The following is a 21,423-nucleotide window of genomic DNA, read 5'->3' as shown; positions in this document are numbered from 1 at the left end:
CAGACGGAACTTCCTCTGCTTCAGTTTGTGCCCATTGCCCCTTGTCCTGTCACTGGGCACCACTGAAAAGAGCTTGGCCCCATCCTCCTGACACCCACCCTTAAGATATTTATAAGCATTTATTAGGTCCCCTCGCAGCCTTCTCTTCTTCAGGCTGAACAAGCCCAGCTCCCTCAGCCTCTCCTCGTAGGGGAGATGTTCCAGTCCCCTCATCATCCTTGTAGCCCTCTGCTGGACTCTCTCCAGTAGCTCTTCATCTTTCTTGAACTGGGGAGCCCAGAACTGGACAGAGTACTCCAGATGGGGCCTCACCAGGGCAGTGTAGAGGGGAAGGAGAACCTCCCTCGTCCTGCTGGCCACACTCTTCTTGATGCACCCCACGATCCCATTGGAATCAGCTCAAAATCTAAACAAATCAGACCTGCACAGGGAAGCAAAACAAGAAAGAAAGGTTTTTAGCTGCATGATTACAAAGAAAACAAGGGATCACCAACAAGAACGGCAGGGTAGATACCTAAAAGCTAACGGAATACGTTACTTCAGTTTCCATATGGAAGAAAATGTAACCCCAGAGAGCAGAGGCAGCACAGTTAATGGGCTAAAGGGCATGGATGTGGAAATTACTGCATGCAGTGCAGCCACAAAACTCAAGAGCTCTTTACCCTTCACTTCTGAAGACTGAATAATCTCCATCACTGAAATCTATAGGCTTTTTAGAGCAAATGTTAGCCATGAGTAACCAAAGACGTGGAGGGAAGCAGAAAAGGGGTTAAAGTGCAAGATAGGTGTGTTATGTGTAGACGAGCCCGATATCTTTCTTCGATAAGATAATTGCATTTGCAGACAAAGGAAAACTAATAAATCTTATCAAGCTGGACTTTGGCAAAGCATTTGATGTGGTATTACCTGTAAAATTATTAGTTAAACTCAAGAAGATGAGGATTAACATAAACACTATAAAATGCCAAAGGAATACAGTATTGGGGGTGAAAACTGCTGGTGGGGCTGATGATAGCAAAATTACGGGACTGGAGGAATCGGCCTTACTGAATCATTCCATTAGTTAGCTTGGCACAAAAAATGACAAGTGGGGTAATGAAATTTGCTAATGACAAAGTTGGGAGACATTTTCAGTAGAGAGGAAATCCTACAGGAAGAATTATATGATTGTTCTGCCCTAGTAACAGACATGGATGAAATGTAACAGCATAAAATGCAGGGACATGCACTGAGAGATTGATAAAACTTCTGCTGGTTATGAAAATTTATCTTCTGTGAACAATGGAAGAGGAAGAACCACATGCCTGATGTAGTTATTAGAAACATAAATGCAGTCTTACATGTAGCAAGCCTCATATTTCCAGGAGCAATGAGTAAATATATACAAGGCACCTGGTAACATTCCACTGAGATTTTAGGGCATCATTCAGGTTATTGGTGTTCACCAAGCCTGAATTCGTGCTGGAACAGGTACAGAGAAGGGCAATCCGGATAATCAGAGGAAGAAAAAAGAGGAGATAGGAAAGCGTGTCTTGCTGAGCTTGGCAAAATAAACGCTGAGAAAGGACCTGATTCCTCTCTTGTAAATACAATCGGTGTTTAAGGCCAGCAGAGGGGGAGAATAAGCACCCGGGGAGAAGAATCATTCACATTTATAGACAGAGCTTGTGCTAGAGCAGACAGCCATAAATTGGATATAGGCATAAACTGGATACGAAAGGAGAAGAAGGGCTCTCACTGTGCAAAGAGTAATGGTCTCAAACAGCTTCTCAGTAGGAGAATAGGGGGCAAAAAAACCTAACCAATTTTAAGACAGAGCACGATAAGGCTGTGAGCTGGTGGCAAGAACTGGGCAGAGAGTGCCCTTCCAGGCCCAGCTCTGGCTTGCCTGGTGAAGGAGGACTGGCCTTGTCCCACACTCACCTGGCTTCGCACTCAACAGTGTAGGGTGCCCAAACACCAACCCGCGGCCAAGGGAGCAACGCGCGCAATGGCTGTGTCTATACCGTAGGGCAGAGCGTACTGCCCTTTACCTGGCCCTCAGGTCCCTCTCTGCAGAGTCCCCTGTCCCACCTCTCCTCCCTGCCCATCCTTTGCCTGCCGAGTCTGGCATTACCCAGTCACATTTTTCAGGGTGTTCAGAGACCTGATTGCCACCCTAGGAAGAGCCACACCTGGCTTAGAAAAAAATTCCCATCGGCTGCTCTGGCTTTGCAGCACTGACAGTGAGGTTTTTCTGTTTGCAGGAGCTGCTACGCAGAGGAAAACTGTTCGGCTGTGCGATCTCCAGCTGCTGACACGTGCATGACCCATTAGGTGCGGAAGATCAGGTGAGCTTGGGTGGGGGGTGGCCTTAAGAGAGTTGTATTTATTCTCCCCTTTAAGCAGACTGAGCTTTTATGTCTGTCAGTCAGTAATGACTCACGCTTGAGCAGTTGTGCTCATGGGCTTATGTGAAAAACAAACATCGTGCCTTTGTGGGAAAGAACAAATCCTTCTCCTTGCCTGATAAAACAACAGTCGTCAGCACCCGCCAGTGTGTGCTATATGGTGCCGGGGCTCTGGAATCTGCCAAAGGACCCATTTCTCTGGGCCATGCTGTGTCCCCACACAACACTGCCACTGAGACAGCCTTGACATCCAAACCTGCCGTGTAAAACTGCCTGCAGACCGCCTGGGACAGGCCTTTGTGAGCGAACGCTCTCCTGTCCATCCCCACGGAGCAGCGACTGCACGAATCCAGAGGACAGCTCAGCAGCAGCACGAGTTACAGACTTCCACGGCCAGTTAGTGTCACAGATGTGTAAGCTAAGGCATGTACTCACAGTCCCAGGCTGCGTCCTCGGCTCTTCACAAGGGCTGCCGTATCCATCTGCCTGCTCGTTCCCTGCCAACCTCACCCCTGCCAGCTTCCATGTGCTGACCAAATGGTCACTGCAACCTGAACATGGAGGGCACATCAGTCCATCATCCCAGGGGCCACCGAACCGAGAGAGTTCCCCTTTATAATTAAAAGCTTCCATATTAGTTTAGATGAAACGATTACAGTTTGCAGTACTTATGAACTATATAGACTAGGGACATCTGTGACGTGCATCAGTTGCAGAAGCCAGTGCTTCAGTGAGCATCCCCTCCCCTCGGGACCTGGGGACTCACCAGGACAGAGGAGCTTGCAGCAAGCAGGGAAGTCTTGGGGGCTGAACAGGGCCGGAAGAACGATGGCTCCTCCTCACCTCCACAGTGGATCTTCTTCATGGAGCAGAGAATAAGCTAAAGGAAAGAGAGAGCCAAGAGGAGCTATACAGCCAGGGAAAGAGGAAATCAGCAGGAGTGGACTGAACAAGCAGGAGACCAGAGGAAATGCACTTGGAACCAGGGAAAAGCTCTTGTGCCTCAGCTGTGCTCACGCTGTGCACGTGGGCAATGCCTCTTTTCTCGGAGCTCCACACCAGGCTTCACACACCCCCAGGCTCCCAGCTGCACCTTCCTTTAGGGAACCTGTCCTGGTCGTTTTCTTAAGACATGATTTTGCAGGATTTTGCTTGTTGTGTCCCCAGACACTCTCACTGCCCTCGGGATGCACCAAGCAGCAGAGCCGATGAAGCTGACGGCTGAGCATACGCATACCTCCAAAAGCACCCACGGGCTGCTGGTGGGCTGGCAGCCAGCCTTCCTCCGCAGACCACGGGCTCAGGCCTCCTCGCCGCTCGGAGCCAGAGACCCCTGAAGCCAGGGACCCCCGGGGCGAGGGCAGCTCGGCCACCGCCGAACCCACCGACCCCAGCCGGGGCACGGCAGGGCGAGGGGAGCCAGGAGTGCAGGCACGGGGACCGTGGCAAACGCAGCTCTCGGCTCAGGGACGGGGGGAAAGGCTGCTGTGGAGGGGAGCCGGGGCGCGGTGGAGGGCTGGGAGGTAAAATGTGGCGACCGCAGGGCGTTATGAGCGGTTCGGCCGTGGAGGGGAAAAGGGGCGACGCTCCATTGCAGCCTTCCTTGCAGATAACTTTGATGCGATGCCCCGTGTTAAGAGCCGCCATACAGCCCACCACTGACCAGCCAAATGGGCTCCGCAGACGCGCTCATCACCGCTCCCTGCCGCGCTCCTCGTCTGTCGGAGGAATTTAAGCGCCCGTCCGGGGACCCCGCGGGGCTCCTCACGGCCCGGCGGACACCCCTGCCCCCGCCACCTCGCCCACCGCAGAGCTCCCCCCCCCGCCGGGGCTCTGGGCCCCCCCGGTCCCCGCCACTGCAGGGCAGGGACCGACCCCGGGGAGCAGCCCGGGGGCTGGGGGGGGGGCACTGCCGCCGGGCCGCCGCCCGCTCACGGCCGCCCCTCCCTCCCCTCCCTTCCCTCCCTCCCGCAGGCGCCGGGGGCCGGCCCGGGAGGGGCCGAGCGGAGCCGGGAGAGGCCGGGCCGAGCCGAGCGGAGCCGCCAGCAGCATCGCCGGGCGGGGAGCGGGGGGCCAGCCCGCAGCATGTCGCCGCTCCGCGTCTGCATCGTCGGCTCGGGGAACTGGTGAGTGCCGCAGCGCAGGGGGGGGGGGGCACCCTCCGCCCCTCCCGCCTCCCCTCCGCCCTCCTCCCTCCCCCACCCATCCTTTTTTTTCTCGTTTCTTTCCTGTTTTTCCTCCCCTTTTCCCCTTCCTTCCTTGTTTTCTCCCCCCCGCGCCGCGCCCCGCAACAGGTGCAGTGCGGGGAGCGGCGGGGCCGGGGGCAGCCGGGCGGGGGGTGTGTGGGGCGGGGGTCCCCGCGGTCCCGACCCCCGCCCCCGCGCCGTACGAGCGGTTCAAGGCCCGGGGACGGGGCGGCGGGGCGCAGAGCCGAGCCCCGGTGCGTGGCTGGGGCAGGACGCGGGGCGCGGAGAGCCGGGATGCTGCTGGCGTTCCCTGGAAGGAGCCGGGCGCGGGGTGCTTGGGAAGCCGCGGCTCTGGCACCTTGCGCTTCCATCCCGCTCCGCGCGTCGCTCCGCGTCTGGGGGCGGAGGCGGCTCTCAGGTCCCCTGTGGATCCTTACCCCCGTTCACAAGAGCGTGGTTGCTGCTGCCCAGGCCGTGCTAGCCTGAACAAAAGCCCCGCTCTCCCGAGCTCCGCGGGTCTGACAGACCCTGTCTGGAGTCAGGAAACCCCGTCTCACTGGGCTGTGCATCTTCCTTTTCTTGCGGTTTGTTACAAACAAACAGACCAACGTGTATGTGCATGCGCTTGGGATGAGCAAACGCAGCCTCCAGGTAGTTCTGCGGATTGTTTTTGCACAGCCTCCTTGAGATTTTTACAATATCTGACAGCTAAGTGGAAGCAAATGCCAAAAATAATCAATAGGTGAGGGAGTGGCTGCCTGTCAGGTGCTGAGAGCACAGCACGGTTAAAGCACGGCGCTCTGCCTTCCTGCCTGGCAACACCAGTCCGCTGCGTTCTGAGCCCCCAGCCGCATGCTCTTTGTGCGTGGCAGCTCTCAGATACAGCCTTTCACACGTACCTGCACAGCTAAGCCTTCTTCGGGAGCTCATCATCACGCATCTGGCTTTTTCTGGCCCCGACGGATGCAGCCCTGCCCCGTCATTTCTGCACCAGCGTTGCCCCAACTGGCACTTTCACCATGTCATTCTAGGGTTTGCATCCCTCCCTGGCCGCCCTCTTCTCCCTCACCTCAACCCCAGGCATCCAAGCTTGTGCAGACAGCTGGTTGTGACTCCCAAGCCCCTCAACAGCCACAGCTGCGAGTCAGCTTTTACCTGTGGCCATCCCACAGTGACAGCCTTCATCATTACAGAATCACAGAATCACAGAATGGTAGGGGTTGGAAGGGACCTCTGTGGGGCACCCAGTCCAACCCCCCTGCCCAAGCAGGCCCACCTACAGCAGGCTGCACAGGACCTTGTCCAGGTGGGTCTTGAATATCTCCAGAGAAGGAGACTCCACAGCCTCCCTGGGCAGCCTGTGCCAGTGCTCCGTCACCCTCAGAGGGAAGAAGTTCTTCCTCATGTTCAGACGGAACTTCCTATGCTTCAGTTTGTGCCCGTTGCCCCTTGTCCTGGTGCTGGGCACCACTGGAAAGAGTCTGGCCCCATCCTCTTGACACCCACCCTTGAGATATTTATAGGCATTTGTAAGCATTCTCTTGCTGTGTCCTCAAGCAAGCACCTCCTGCCTTTCCCAGGTTGTCCCCTTGCCGCAAGACATTCTCCAAAGCCACTTAGTTGTCTTCCTTCAGATCTGTACGTTAGGGAGTTCTCTTTTTTCACGAGGTGTACCTACAAACTTTGGAAGAGTTATGCTATGGAGACAGAGAGACCCCAGCTCATTCAGTGCCATCTACTTACTCCTACTGCCTGTCTACCTGTGCCCGTACCTTGTTTCCTACCATATACATAGATGGTAAAATCTTTGGGGGTGAGACAAACATTGTGCTCTGATGTTTAAATCACAGCCGTTCCTAGGCTCCGTGGCAGAACAGGTTGTCTTAGAACAACATAGAAACAGAATGTTTATCTTTGACAAACATTTTTTTCTTATGTTCCTCCTGAATATTTGGGTGACAGTTCAGATAACTGCTCTTGAGTCTTTCCTGCAGCTCAGAAACGTGGCTGGCACGTGACGGAGCATGTTGCAACAGCTCGTGTCAGCTGCAGAAGTTCAGCAGGTCACAGGGACTTACTAAGTCAACACTGCCAGGAGACTCAGGAGTGATGTGGTGAAGCGAAGGAAGTGCTGCACCGCGTTTTGCGCTTGCCAGCCAGGTGCAGGAGGATTTGTGTTTACATTAATCATGGTTCAGTTACCTGTTTTTAAAAATAGAGGTTTAATTCACTTCCTGACCCTTCAGAATCCAAAAGCTCTCCCAATCTTAGATTCGTTTGAGGTCCAGGGTCCTCAGCGAAGATCCAGCTTGAACTAAGTCCTTGTCTTCAGCATGGACACATGGCCAGGCTTTTTATGGAGGTGTACGGAAGGAAAACAAGAGCCAGTGGTCATAAACTGAACCAGGGGAGGTTCTTACTCAGTATATAAAGAGAGGAGGAAAAAAAACCCCAAACCCTATGAGAATAGTAAAGCATTTTGGCAGGTTGCCCAGAGAGGAGGTGGTCCTTGGAGAGTTTTCAAGACTCGACTGAACAAAACTGTGAGCAACCCAGTCTGGACTCAGTGGTGTTCCCACTTTGCAGACCTCTCATGGTCCCTGCCAACCCGAGCAACACTAGAATTTAAAAAATTTGGGGTGGCTGGCTAAGAAAGAGACTGGAGGAAGGCATCGTCATCTTCAAGCACGTAAAGGAGAGAAATAATATTGTACCCACCTAGAAAAGAAATGGGCTTAAACTGCAGTAAGACAGATTTCAGTTAAAAGTGAGGACAATCTTTCTACGCTAAGGATAGCAAAGCCCTGGGATGAGCTGCTTGGGGAAGGGAAGAGATCTGCATCTGCTGAGGTCTTTAAGACCTCCTCAGAAAAACTCTTCGGAACAGCGTCAGTCTGTGTGACTGCCCTCTGCACAGGGAAGGGACCGGCTGCTTCACGGGGTCCCTGCAGCTCCGGTTCTCACCAGTTTTGATGTATGGCTCAAACACTTTCATAGTCACATATGTAAATAATGGATCTTATTTGAGTTATTCTACATCAAAGCTTTCCCATTACACTGATAGGAAATCTCCAGATAAAAGTGTTCTTTTTCTGAGCAATATGTAAATCACTTCCAACAGGAATTAACAGAACGGGGGAAAAAAATCTGATTGGCAGTTTTCGCTTACTTTTAAAAATTGTCTAAGTGGAGTACTCTGCCTTCTATTAATCTTCACTAAATTGAATTTTTGGCGAAGAAAAAAAAAAAAACACATGGCAAAGTCTTTCTACGTGAGCGTCCTTGGGTTTGTTTGCATAAGCAACCCTCTTCTGCAAAGCCTGTGTCGCGTACCGGTCACCACCTTCACAGACAAAGCAATTCTTCTTCCCAAGGCTGGTTTTTAAATGGACTGAGTAAAACAGAGGCTATCGCCTCCGACTGGAGTCTCCAGCGCAACCTGGACAATGACTTTAGATCTCAGGTTTAGCCATAAAAATAACTTTTCTTCTTCATACACATTTCTTGCGTTGAGCTACAATGCATCCTCAGCTCAGGCTGTGATTGTGCTCTCTGTTGATAGCAGGGCAAGAGAACCAGAACGTAAGTAGTTTTAAATAAATATGAACATATGGTAGGACTGCATGCCTTTCTTTCAAAAAAAAGCAGAACTCTTACAGCAAAGGTTCACCCCTAAAACATTTCTCTAAATATTTTAAAGGACCAAAACCAATCATCCCTTTAAAAAAAAGAAAAAGAAAAACCCAAACCAAACAAAGAAACAACCAAAAAAGCATTGCAGCAGCTCAAGTTATAGCATATAGTCAACACTCAGCAAAGTGAAACCTGATCTCAGTAGGATTTCTTTATCTTTAAAGATTAAGATGAAGCCCTTATTCTTTTATTACTCATTGAGCAATTCAGCCTTGTGCAAACCTGTTGCATGAAAAACACGGCTGAGCCAAGGAGAGCCAGGTACAGCTTGGTTTGCCTTTGAGCCACTGATGGCACAGACCTACCTGGACTTCGTCTCGGATGTACTTGAGACCTTTATCAGTTCCAGAAGACACACCACAGCTAAATCCTCATTGCAGGTGTGTTACAAGTGGGTCAGAGGACAAGAGTGTTGCAACTCGAGCTCCCCTTTCAGTTGTGTTAGTAAAATAGCCAGTACTTGAAAGATTCAAGTAGCATTAAAATGGAAAGAGGGAAGAAAGGAGTAAAAATAATCACCCGTCCTCCCCATATAATTGAAAGGGCGTTAAGCAATACTTTCAGTATTTTCTGTAGGGTTTTTTATTCCCTCTTGCCAAGAAAATAAGTGAATGTTTGCAAGGCTGCAGTGGTGGACGGGGAAATAAAACGATTGTCTAAACCAAGATTAAAAAATGCTCAGCATGACTGAAGAATAGTAAGGCCGGTAGTTAAAATATCCTTAGGCTGCAACCGTTACAGATCCTGGTACAGTGATAATTGGAACAACTAATGAGAAACCATCAGGTTGAAGTTTTGGGGTTTTTTTTAAAGAAAAGAACAATTTCTGAGGATTTAGCTCTTACGTAAAATCCTTATTGCAACTGTTTGGTTATTGGTAGGAAAGTGGGATACATCTATTTTAGACGAGGTGCACAAAGACTGTCCCAGCAAGATCGTTCAGCAGCACTTTGCTACCTGGATTATTTACATCTGTTGGTCTTTAGAAAAAAAGAATTATCTGAGGAGCAAGAGTAGTTTTAATCCCTGATACTGTATTTTTAGTGCTAGTGCTGTTGATGGTATATCACACTCCCACTCTGTAGTCTTTGATATGACTTCAGATCCCTTATGACAGTTATGTTTTCTCTGGTTCTGCTTTCTGTGGTTTTAAACCTCCATCAGCCGTTTTGATGGAGGGTTGTGGATAAAGCGTTCTGATAAATGTAGCAAGCACCTGCAAAGCTTTATAGCACAGGCCTTCTGTGAGTTATTATGTTTAAAGTCATTTGTGTTTCCAATTCACAATAAAGCTGTTTGTTTCCTATTAGTTATTTCAGTTTTTCTTTTTAAAGGGGATCAGCCATAGCAAGAATCATTGGCAAAAATGTCCAGAAGTCCAACAGATTTGATCCTACTGTCAAGATGTGGGTATTTGAAGAGATCATCAATGGAAGAAAACTCTCAGAAATAATCAACCAGGAACACGAAAACGTTAAATATCTGCCTGGATACAAGTTACCCCACAATGTGGTAAGTTGGAAAAAAAAAATTACTGCAATAGTGTTATTTTTTATAAGGGAGGCAACATCTGGAAAAATTAAAATTAGGAAATAATTCACTGCTTCATTCTGGTTTGCCACCTAACTCGCTCCAATATTCTAAGTACGCGCGAATATAACTCACTTCTGTGACTCCTGCTTGTCTCGTGTCACACCCAGCGGTGTCAGATGCTGGTAACGCACCCTCCTCCTCTCCAGCAGAAATCAGCGTAACTCTAGGAATGGCAGGCAGAGATCAGTCTACACAGAGCTGAGATTTCTCAAACCCACAGCATCTTCTGGGGAAAAAGGGAAAGCTACTGCTCTCCCTTCTTCCAAAACAGAAATCAACAGCACGGCTAACAACTGTGGCTTACAAGGAGATGAGTAATGAGCTGTTGGCTCCTCAGTGATTTCAGGATAGCAACACACTGCTATAATTAATAGTGCTGTAAATTCCACCAAAAATAAGGTATTTCATTTTCATGAACATTTAAAATACCAAGTTATGCATCTCTAATCAGCATAGATAATTTAATGCTACTGAACCAAGCAAAGTAAGGGGTTTTGGCTGCTCAGGATTTTGCCAAATGCCACTATTTCGTGAATAAAAGAAAGCAGCGCCGCGTTTCTGGAACAGTTGCAGTTGTGAAAGGAAGTTACAATGCTGCACGTGGTGGGTCTCCTTGCTTGGAGAGTGGTTATATTTAGTACTCTATTTAGTGCTGCAGTTGCATATTTGCACTCCCGTGGTTTGAACTTGGCACGCAGTTCTCCTGGGTTACAATTGACTTGTCACTGTTGTTTTTACAGCCCTCTAGTAGATCAACAGGCTTGTCATTGTCGCTGGAGATTAGCCTCGTCCTGTCTGTAGCAAAGTCTGAGGCCTGACCAGCAGAAATCAGGTGGTTGCAGTGAAGCCTGCAGGGACTCTCACACCGCCAACGCTGACTGAGGGGAAAAAAAAAAATAGCCCAACTGATTTTTCCCTTGCATTGCTCTGCGACTTTTTGGAAATACAGGAGCACTGCCTGTACAGCGCTGCCAGCCTCTGCCCTGCTCCCGCTTTGCCGTTTTCCTGGAGAAGCAGCCTTGCCGGCAGCAGTTCTGGCTCTCCTGCTGGGAATCCTGCTTGCTTCCAGGCTGTGTGCTCCAAGGCTGCGTCCCAGGGCAATGTTTTCTCTGGTTGTAAACTGCCTGTGATAGCACGGTCAAATCTGCCATTGCCTCCGTAGCCTGGCTTGAATTGTTCCGAGTAATGCTAGCATTTGGAGGAAGAAACAGCTTGCTAGTTATTAAGCATGTTGTATAGGTTTTTGTAACTATTAGTCAAGTTACTATATATTTAAAACAAAGACACATACCCCCCAAAGATGATGATAATCTGCCTGTTGGTGTACTTTCTCCCTGAGTAACTCTCAGCTGGTGACCTATGGAAAGTAAAGACTGCCAGAAGAGGCTCTGTCTCACCAGCCCGGTTTGCTCCCGGGCTCCCCAGTGCTGCCGCTCATTCAAGCAGAACCATATGGGGTTGCTCAGTATCTTCAGGAACCACCTGAAGAACCTGAGCCAGCAAAGGGGCTTGCCAGGACAGTGCAGGTTTAGAAAGCATATCATCTTCCCCAGAGTATCCACACAGGGCTGGGAGGCAAATCAGAAATAAAATAAAATAAAATAAAATAAAATAAAATAAAATAAAATAAAATAAAATAAAATAAAATAAAATAAAATAAAATAAAATAAAATAAAATAAAAGCCAATCCTAAAAAAGTTAGGCTGCTTTGGATATTTCAGAAGATAGCTGCAGTTCTTCATGTGAACAGCTAGCAGCTACAGAACAGTGCCAGCTAAAATTAAGGATATTTGCAGCGCATCTGCAATGGCTTCAGCACGCTGGTATCTTGCAAGGTATGAGGATTCCTCCCTGGGGCTCGTCTCAGTTGTCACTCTTGTCCCAGGTGGCTGTGCCGGACGTGGTCGAAGCAACAAACGGAGCGGACATTTTAGTGTTTGTTCTGCCACATCAATTTATTGGACGAATCTGCGATCAGATTGCAGGCCAGATAAAATCCGGGACTTTTGGGATTTCCCTGATCAAGGTAAGTTGTCATCTCGGCAAGACTCAGCCTGTAGGGTGTAAATACGTAGCTTCAGCTTCAGGGCAGGAGCTCCAGCGAGCATTTCGGTCTGCGAGAGTTCGGACTGACCCAGCCTCTGCCAAGCCCTTCTGCTGCTCGCGTGGCCATGGAGAGGAAAGGATGGGGCAGCCCAGCTGGGCTCAGGGCAGCCGTCTCTGCCAGCCATCTCCAGCCTGGAGCGGTGCCCGCGTGGGCCAGCACAGGGGTGAAAACGGGCAGGAGGGCTGCGTGAGCTGGTGCTGCTGCTGGGGAAAACGCTGGTCAGGCTACAGCCTCGACCGACTCCTCACTGGAGAGAGCGCCGGGTCGAAGGGCCTCATCCAGGCGTGCGCTGAAGCTGTTCCTGACGGCATTAAAACGGCACAGTAACACTAATGATTCTGCAGAACTGAAGCGATTTCAGTCTGGTGCGAACTGAGGAATCTTTTTCTAAGGTTAGAGGTACCAGATTATCATAATCGTAAAAGGAATTAATATTTTAAGAGAATCTCAAACTAAAAGCCAGAGGCAAAGCATAGGAATATAGTCTACCGCTTCTTCTTTTGATTGCATTGCAGGAAATATCCAATTTAAAGTTGTAATGAAATAAATGTAATTCAAGTTTTCAGACTGCAGTACCAGCTCTTCCCCTTTTTTTTCCCTCTCCTATGGAAATTCTGCCAGAAGCAGCAGTACACAGAGGAGAGGAGGGTGGGAGAGGAAGGAAATTCCTGCAAAGTTACTTCTTTCTTTAGCTTAAGAAAAAGCCCCAAGACAATTCAGTATACTGCTTAATACCAATGAAGCACTTGGATTAATACTTAGATCTTGCAAAACAGCAGCTGCTTGTAGGCTTAATTTAGAAGTCTGGTTCTGTACTGCAGAAATTTAGCACAAAGGAAAAATACAGCATCAAAGAAGGCCTCAGGACAGCAGCACTGGACGTGAGGCCTCTTGCAGCATTACCTCGGCTGTCGCTATCTTCTCCCTGAACTTAGCTTGAATTTGCAAGTTATCAAAGTACAAACCCAGAGCAGCTGTATTAACGGCTGATGGTAGTGAGTGTAAGACCCAAATCCTTCCAATTAAAACTAGAGAGCTGCAGGCAATAGGACACCTTCTGCTGCATCCAGCTCTGGAGCCCCCAACATAGGAAGGACATGGATGTGTTGGAGCGGGTCCAGAGGAGGGCCATGAAGATGATCAGAGGGCTGGAGCACCTCTCCTATGAGGACAGGCTGAGGGAGTTGGGGCTGTTCAGCCTGGAGAAGAGAAGGCTCCGGGGTGACCTTAGAACAGCCTTCCAGTACCTGAAGGGGCCTACAGGCAGGGTGGAGAGGGACTTTTCGCAAGGGTGTGTAGTGATAGGACAAGGGGGAATGGCTCTAAACTAAAAGAGGGCAGATTTGGATTAGATATCAGGAAGAAATTCTTCACCATGAGGGTGGTGAAACACTGGCACGGGTTGCCCAGAGAAGCTGTTGATGCCCCCTCCCTGGAAGGGTTCAAGGCCAGGTTGGATGGAGCTCTGAGCAGCCTGGTCTGGTGGAAGATGTCCCTGCTCATGTCAGGGAGGTTGGAACCAGATGAGCTTTAAGGTCCCTTCCAACCCCAACCATTCTATGATTCTATGATTTTTCCTATGCCAAGAACTTGGCTTTGACTGTCGTCTTTTATTCAGGGGATCGATGAGGGCCCTGAAGGCCTGCAGCTCATATCTGACCTCATTCGAGAGAAACTGCAAATAGAAATCAGCGTGCTTATGGGGGCCAACATAGCCAAAGAAGTGGCAGATGAGAAGTTCTGTGAAACCACCATTGGTAACTATTGCAAAGAGCAAATCCGAGGCGCGCGCTGTGGTTTAAGGTCACCTGTGGCTGGGCGATGGGAGAACCTCCGGAGGGAGAAGCAGGGGCGTGCGACGGGTCCCGAGTGGTGCGGCGGGCGCGGTGCCCACTCAGCTCCTTTAGGGAGGCTGCGTTATTTCCAGGGAGTTCGGTGCTGGCAGCATCAGATCCAAACGGAGAGCGGGTTTCAGTGCTGAGAGCTAATTTAATCCATTAAAAAATTACAGCTTAATCCTGTCTCTGTAGGTTGGCAAGAGCCACCTTTTGTGTCTGCGCAGCTCAACACTGAGCACATCGGTGGCTGATACACTATACTGTCTAGATAGAGAAGTGTGAGCAGGCGCTTGTAGGTCCTCATGCTCCCCAAGGTGTATTTCTCCATCTTCAAATTTCTTTCTTTGACAGAACCCCAAGAAACAAAACAACCCCCGCGCCATAACATTCTGTTCCTCCCTCCCATGCAGGCTGCTTGCCAAGGCATAGCCTCAGATCCTCCCAGAACGGGGTCTGTCCTGACCTGGGAAGTCCATCCAGCAGTTTTTAAAACCCATTGATTTTTAAAGTCAGTCGAAATTAAAGTTACGTCCTTTCATAGCTAGGGAAGGCAAAAAACCAAAAGTTTTTGTAATACTGTTCCTTTGCCTTACAAATGTTGCAGCAACAGCGAACACTGCACCAGCTGAGCGTTTGTCGCTGGCAGGGCAGCTAGGCACAAGTAGGACCAGACACGATTGGGAGAGTTGAGCAATATTCATTTTCTTGCAGGGAGTTTAACTTCTGCTGGCTTGGTCTGAAGCCATGCTGTGATAATGGCTGTGCAAAGAGCTCTTGCGTTGGTCCTCTGGGCCCCGTAGCCCAGAAACAGCCACCCCAGAGAGACTGGGTATCCCCCAGCATCAGTTACTGGGGAGAATGAGAAGCAAACCCAAAGTTTCTCACAAAATGGGCCAGAAACCCCACAGCTACCAGAGCGTGGTGCCTCAGGCTAGTAGAACTCCCTGCTGAGCTCTCCTTGAAGAAAACCAAGCTGTATAAAAATTAAGTGAAACTGCATCCAGAAGTCTTTTCCCAGCTGGCCAGGGGCTCTCTGGGTAACGGCGAACCTCAGCCCCTGTGCTGTGGAGGGCTCTCTGCCCTGCCTCTCGGTAGCTGGGGCGAGCACTGTAATGACACGATACGTGACCTCCGTAGAACTGGAAACAAAAATGTCCCAGCAGTGCCAGCGTTCAGCTTCATCACCTGCGCAGCTCCCTATAGGCGGGGATTAATTAGGCACTAATCATTCACACCCCACAATAATACTTAGCAATGACACCGCTTTACCTTTTCAAAGCAGAAATTGTACCGTTGTGCTGTACAAAGGAACGGCTGCCACGCAAATCGCTTGGTTAGCAACACCCAGTCACTGGGACCACGAAACCTAAAGTGGTCCCTGGGACCTTATTTCAGGTCTCAGTTAATTGTGTGTACTCGAAACGCTGCAAACGCTCGAACTTTCCTCCTTCCTTCCCACAGGGTGCAAAAATGAAAAACAAGGGGAAATCTTTAAAGAATTAATGCAGACCCCCAATTTCAGGATTACCGTGGTGCTGGACTCCGATACAGTTGAGATTTGTGGAGCCTTAAAAGTGAGTGATTTCAAACCCAAATGTTTTTATTAGGGCCACATTCTGCCCTCACCTGCGTCTTCTGTAAGCCACAGGGTGTCATGGGAGTCCTGCCACCGTGTGACTGAGTGAGCACAGACGAGGCATGTCGTTCGCATGCCAGTTTTCCAACCTGTAAAAAAAGGAAAATTTACTTAAAAATATAGCTGCTGGCAAAGCATCTCAAAACAGTTGCATTTTATCCTCATTTTACTAGAGGTACCTCTGCTTCTGTGGGCAGAATTTAGCCCACTGTATTTTCTTGTCTACGTGCTGTAAGCACATGGAACAAAGACTCTTACTACATATAGCAGCTCCCACTAATAACTTATTTCCATGGTTCAAGTAGTAACCTGCTAGAAAGTTTGCATCAGAAGCGATGCTCTGTGTCGGCAGCGCGTCTGTGCGACATTCCACCGTGCCCACGTCGAGATCCCGGGCTGGATCAGAAACAGAACCAAAATCACCAGGTTTCCAATGAGAGGGCACCGGGGTGAGATTCGGAGTTTGCTTTTCGATGTGCCGGAAGTGACTCCAGCCTGTGACCCTGTGTACTTTTTTATACATTCAGTCATTTGTACTTCAGTAATTGACCTTTCCTTGGAGGAGGGGGGCTTACTGGCTGAGAAGGAACTGGTCCTGCTTAACCTTACGTACGAAACGAGGAGTTTCTTCACCTACAAAACCAAATACCCCCCCGTTTTGCTTTTGGCCACGGACTGGAAAAGGGGGCAGGCCCAGAGGGGAAAGCGGTTGTTTCTGCTTTGTGGGAGATCTTTGCTCTTTGTGAAATCATTGCTTTGGGACTGCCTTCGCTAAAAAAAAACAACCCAAAACAATAATAATCCGCGCTGGGGCGCATGCATGCCTGGAGCGAACCCTTCAACAGCACTACGAGGTGCCGTGTTACTGTACAGTGAGCTACCCTTGTTTGGGGACTTCTTCAGGGCTAGGAGTTGGGAGGTGGGAAGGGAGGTGTGCAGGACAGCGGTGAGGAGCTCTGAAGGTGTTTCGGATCCCGAGAGATTTGTTTAGAGCTGTAGAGAAGGGCAATTTTACTGACCGTTTTTGCAGGGGAAACCAACATTTGATCTACGGCAGCGTCTGTACGTAGAACCCGTGCCTGTTGAAATTAAAGGTCCACAGAGAAGACCTAGAAAGGTGTGACTCCCTGTGGGAGATTTTAAATAGTTCAGCCAGAAAGGTCAGCGAGTCCCAGCTTGGAACCAGCAGAAAACCAGAACTTTAATTGCATGCACGCTGCGTGATTGCAATATCACTATATTAAGCCAACTGCTTTGATTTTTGCCCACTGGGATAACAGAGGATCCTTTCTAATAATCTTCCAGAAGCCCAGCTACTTCTGTTCAACGGTAATTAGCTGTCCACCTTCTTCACAGCATAAACTCACGGCCCTGGGAAATGGAACCTTCTTCTGGTGAATGGGGTGAAGAGAGATTTGTGGGATTTCTTAGAGCTCAGCGCGTGCTGATAAACCGCAGGTCTTGCCTGACCGTTTCCTTTCCTCCTCTGTGTTTCGCCCCGACCTGCTTTCAGAACATCGTAGCGGTGGGCGCTGGCTTCTGCGACGGCCTGAACTTTGGCGATAATACGAAGGCAGCAGTTATACGCCTGGGCCTGATGGAAATGGTGGCCTTTGCCAAGATGTTCTGCAGGGGACCCGTGTCAACAGCCACGTTTCTGGAAAGCTGCGGCGTCGCTGATCTAATCACTACCTGCTACGGAGGACGCAACAGAAAAGTAGCAGAAGCCTTTGCTCGCACAGGAAAAGTAAGGAGAATTTTGAAATATTTTACACTAATGCATCAAGAAATCCTTCTGTCTTTTGCAAAGGCATCGTTAGCTGATTACCTGCTCGATAGCTGCTGGTTTCGCAGCAGTATCCCCTCCGATCCAGGTAATCGGTCTCCTCTCTTCTAGTCCATCGAGGAACTGGAGAATGAGATGCTGAACGGACAAAAGCTGCAGGGTCCTCAGACCTCAGCCGAAGTCTACAAGATCCTGAAACAGACAAATATGCTCGATAAGTAAGTGCTTTGATTTAAACAAACAGCTGAATCAACAAGAAATGATGAGTGATTTCCAACGGCCTTAATGGTACTTCCGTTGAATTATCTTGTTCATTTCTGCAACAGCTGCTTTCTACGTCTTGGGCCACCGTTAGAGCTCAGCTTCCCCTGACTCCTCCTTGCTGTGGTCAGTAGAACGGGAGGAAGGCTAAACAGCGTGAGGAGAAACAAGCCACGGGCATGTAGGAAGCAAAACAAACCCAAACTAACCCAAGGGAGCTCCCCAGCCATCCCCGTCCCCCTCAGCAAGACCATGCACAGAGCCAGCCTGCAGACACGGTCTCTGGGCCAAGGGGTTCCCTGCTCTCCGTGGGTCACCGTCGCAGCATGCAGCCGTGGTGCTCTCTGTGCAAACGTTACCTAGGTTAGCTCAGTATGAAATGCAGGAGCGTACTCCTAAACAAAATTTCTATACGCGTTGGATAGGTAATAAGTGCTGATACCAGTGCGTTAGTGCCACAGGTAATGCTGAGATAAAAAACACCTCTGTGATTGTTTGGGGTGATGTAAGATTATTTATAATCTGAAACCTTTGTCTGAGTTTACACGACAGAAAGGCTAAACTTCCCTCCATCCCATTCCCTCTGCTGCATCAGCAGTACCGAGAGGTCGAACACTGCTAAATGAATGCTTTAAAAAAACCCCAACCCTATTAGAATGATAACAGATAGAGAATATTTGAGTAGCATTATCTTTCAAAAATGAGAGAAAAGCTCATTCTGACAGGACGTGAACTTTAAATCAAAACTTGGTCTAATAAGCAGCCTGTAACTGCACTGCGTTACACACCCAGCTCCAGGTCATTCAGCGGACTCGTGTTTCATCCACATAATGACTCGGCCAGCTCGCAGAAGCGAAAGAACCATTTAAGCCAGGGAAAGAAAATCATTAGACATTTCCATTCTTTTTAGTCTTTTAGATGTCAGTAATGAGTACAAACAATACATGCCTTCCGCACACAGGAGGAAAAAGAGGCTATGCAATTCAAGATTTTTTGTAAACAAAAAATACTGGATAGGAATTTTGTCTCCAGAACAGCTCTTCTCTGCTGTCACCCCCAAGAATTGCCCCTAGCTCCTCCTAGTTGCCCTATGTAGCCTTCCAGTAAAGGCACCTCCAAGTTAAAATTATAAAGAGAGACAAATTTTCCACTTCTAATGTAACAAAACAAACAAAAAAAATTTTTCCTTATAAATGGAATGGGAAAGTTTATATAAACTTTAAAAACTATTTTCATTGCTATGCGCTTCTTTCAGATTTCCATTATTTACAACCATCTACAAAATCTGCTACGAGGGTCACTCGCTCCATGATTTCATCGCCTGCCTGCAGAACCACCCAGAGCACCTGTAGAGATCCCCGCTCCTCACCTGGCCACGTTCGCATCCTCCCAGGACGTCTGGCCACAAATAAAGTAGAGCCACAGGCTGCGTGACCACACTTGCTGTAAAAGCAACAGAGAATGTATTTCGGTATCCTCATTCTGGGGGTAAAAATCTGCCTTTCATTTCGTTATACCCAAGGAACAGGAAACGAACGTACAGTTTAACAGTATTTGATTTTAGTCATGCGGCATTTGCCCAGAACTACTTTCTTGTCGATTGAAAGCAGTTCCCCTCTTCATTTCCATCAGAAGAACTCAGCCTAATTCCTGTGAACCTCAACATTTTGCCTACTGATATCACTTACAGAACAGCACAAGATGCAGAAAAATTGAAGAACTCATCCAAACAGAAAAATTACAGCAAAATAAAAAAGTCTAACAGCAATGAGATGCGATCACGTGGGCGAGCAGCAGGTTGCCGTAATTCCCCTCAAAAACATTTTCTGTTTTATGACAGTTAGTCCTTCCTGCGTTTCCCAGCGTAGGCTCTTTGTAAGAACAGGCATTGGTGCTGTGCTTGGACCCACGTGAATGTTCAGATGTACAAAGAGAGCAGCAGGAGGGGCGGGGCGGGGGGGGAAAGAAGGGCTTTGGAGGGATTTTGGGTTGGTTTAAATTCAGCACACTCCGAAGCCTGAGCAGTAGCCTGACCTTTGTTATACTTGCTGTACTCTGCTGAAATACAGGGGGAAAAAAACGGAATAACCACAGACATTTATGCTAGTGTCAGGATTCCCCAGCAAGTCGCAGTCATCAGCTGGGACTGGCTGGGGGGGAACGGGAGGGTAACGCGCACCTCGGCTCTCAGCTGGGGCAGTGCTGGTGCGCTGAGGATGGAACGCGCAGCAGTGCAAGCCCCTCTGTGATGCTGGACTTTTTATACACGCATGACAGTGACCGCTACAGACGCACAGAAATCCTGTAAAACTGCATTGGAAACCGGCTGCATCCTGCCTCCACCGGGAATCTCCCCGGGGGCGACGCCAGCGCAGCTCCCCGCCTTCCCGGACTGCAGCCAGGGCCCTGCTCCGGCCGCGCCGCGGGGTAACCACCGCATCTCACACTGCAGGAGGGAGCGCCGTCTGCTTCGGAGTTTGAAACACAGGCTGGTTCGTAGGCCAGGGTGCTTCATTTTACTGCCAATGGCGTTCGTTTTGGAAACACAGACGTTTTTAAACCTTACAGCGGTACCTGGGTCACTTTACATACCTGATGTTTTTCAGAGTTAAAGCCATCTATGAAATGAACAGTGGCGCATTTTATAAGCTTTAATACCCTTTTGAAAGGCTCCTATGTTGAGACAAGGCGAACAGAAAGGACGAGTAACCTACTTTTGCTTTGCTTTAGCTGATTTTCCAAAATAGCAGAGGGGAAGGGAAGTAGGGTTTTTTTAACCTCTGTGTATTTGCTGACATCTGGCTTGGGGCGGGGGGAAATGATAGATTATAAAACCACCTCCACTCTGCATTTCAGAGGAGTGGTGTTGTGTCTTTCACATTCCATCAGAGTAACATATACGTATATAAGTGTATTGTAATTATTAATCTGTTGTGCACATCTGGGTGTGGCAGCTGGCACAGCCGGCTGGGGCAGGAGGCGGAGGGGCCGGGGCACGGCTGAGCCCTGCGCAGCAGCCCTGAAGGGCGCTCGGCCCCTCCAGCCCCGCGCCCGGTCCCGGCCCTCGGCTCGGGGCTCCGCGGGGCAGCACCAGCATTCCTCCCGCCCAAACGGGAATCGCGCGGCCACAGGGACCTGTGATCTTCCAGATCAAATGGAAAGACTCAAATACTGCGTAATTTTTAAGTATCACATACCTGAGGATGGGATAGAGAATTCGGGAACGTCGCCGGCAGGCTGAACTTCTGGTAAGTCACGTATGCGCTAATAATAATAAAGAACATTTTACATTCAAAGTGTATCAAATAACAGTTTAATATAGTGACCAATGTGCAGACTTGATGTAAGTTCATTTTTCAAAATTCTCACAAAATAAATGACTGTTGTAATGGCGGTCCCTGACTGCACTTACTCCTGCAGTTAATAATTGTCAGCTCTCAAAGAACAGGACAAGAAGAGCCAATTTTCTACAGACGCTTTATTGATGAACAATGTTTTCTTCTTTTGTATGACATACCTTTTTTTACACAGTAAAAGAAGGAATTTTTTACTCCATAAATAACAAAAATTAGCCCTTATATCTCAATTCAGTCAAAATCTACGTAAAATAGTTTGTTCTATATTTACGTTCCGTACCAAAACGGGAGACGCGCGTTCAAGCTCCGGCAGCCCTCTCCAGCCAGCTGCTCTGTCTCCAGGGTAAGTCACTACGGGCCCCAACCCGACGGGCGAGATGTGCCCACAGGCACCTGCAACCCTGTGCTGGCAGGGGAGAGACCTCCACGGCCCGGGTGGCCGTGAGGAGACAGGACATGCGCCTTCTGCACCAACACACATCCCAGCGGGAAGAGGTGCAGGACAGGAGGATCTAAAACCAGCCCTGGTAAGGGGCCGGGGGGACGTCTGCCCCTGAGCGACACCAGTCTTACCCAT

The 21,423-nt window shown here is 49.2% G+C and overlaps 1 protein-coding gene and 1 long non-coding RNA gene across 2 annotated transcripts; one reads left to right on the top strand and one right to left on the bottom strand.

Moving 5' to 3' along the window:
* Positions 1 to 213: 213 nt before the first annotated feature.
* Positions 214 to 3,259, bottom strand: LOC142362386 (uncharacterized). Its single transcript, XR_012765023.1, has 3 exons — positions 3,157 to 3,259; positions 2,826 to 2,941; positions 214 to 421 (listed from the first exon to the last, which is right to left on the bottom strand). It is a non-coding gene; the product is annotated as an uncharacterized LOC142362386 (long non-coding RNA).
* A 1,103-nt stretch (positions 3,260 to 4,362) lies between these two features.
* LOC104338209 (glycerol-3-phosphate dehydrogenase [NAD(+)], cytoplasmic) lies at positions 4,363 to 20,910 on the top strand. The gene is made up of 8 exons (XM_075430438.1): positions 4,363 to 4,516; positions 9,604 to 9,781; positions 11,748 to 11,888; positions 13,588 to 13,726; positions 15,269 to 15,381; positions 16,957 to 17,190; positions 17,341 to 17,447; positions 18,746 to 20,910. Exons 1-8 carry the CDS (start codon positions 4,476 to 4,478, stop codon positions 18,840 to 18,842), a joined length of 1,050 nt encoding a protein of 349 aa, XP_075286553.1. The 5' UTR covers positions 4,363 to 4,475; the 3' UTR covers positions 18,843 to 20,910.
* Positions 20,911 to 21,423: the final 513 nt, after the last annotated feature.

The sequence above is a fragment of the Opisthocomus hoazin genome, chromosome 9 (genome assembly GCF_030867145.1).
Source record: "Opisthocomus hoazin isolate bOpiHoa1 chromosome 9, bOpiHoa1.hap1, whole genome shotgun sequence".
Taxonomy (NCBI): Eukaryota; Metazoa; Chordata; class Aves; order Opisthocomiformes; family Opisthocomidae; genus Opisthocomus; species Opisthocomus hoazin.
This window is presented reverse-complemented; position numbering and strand designations above follow the sequence as displayed.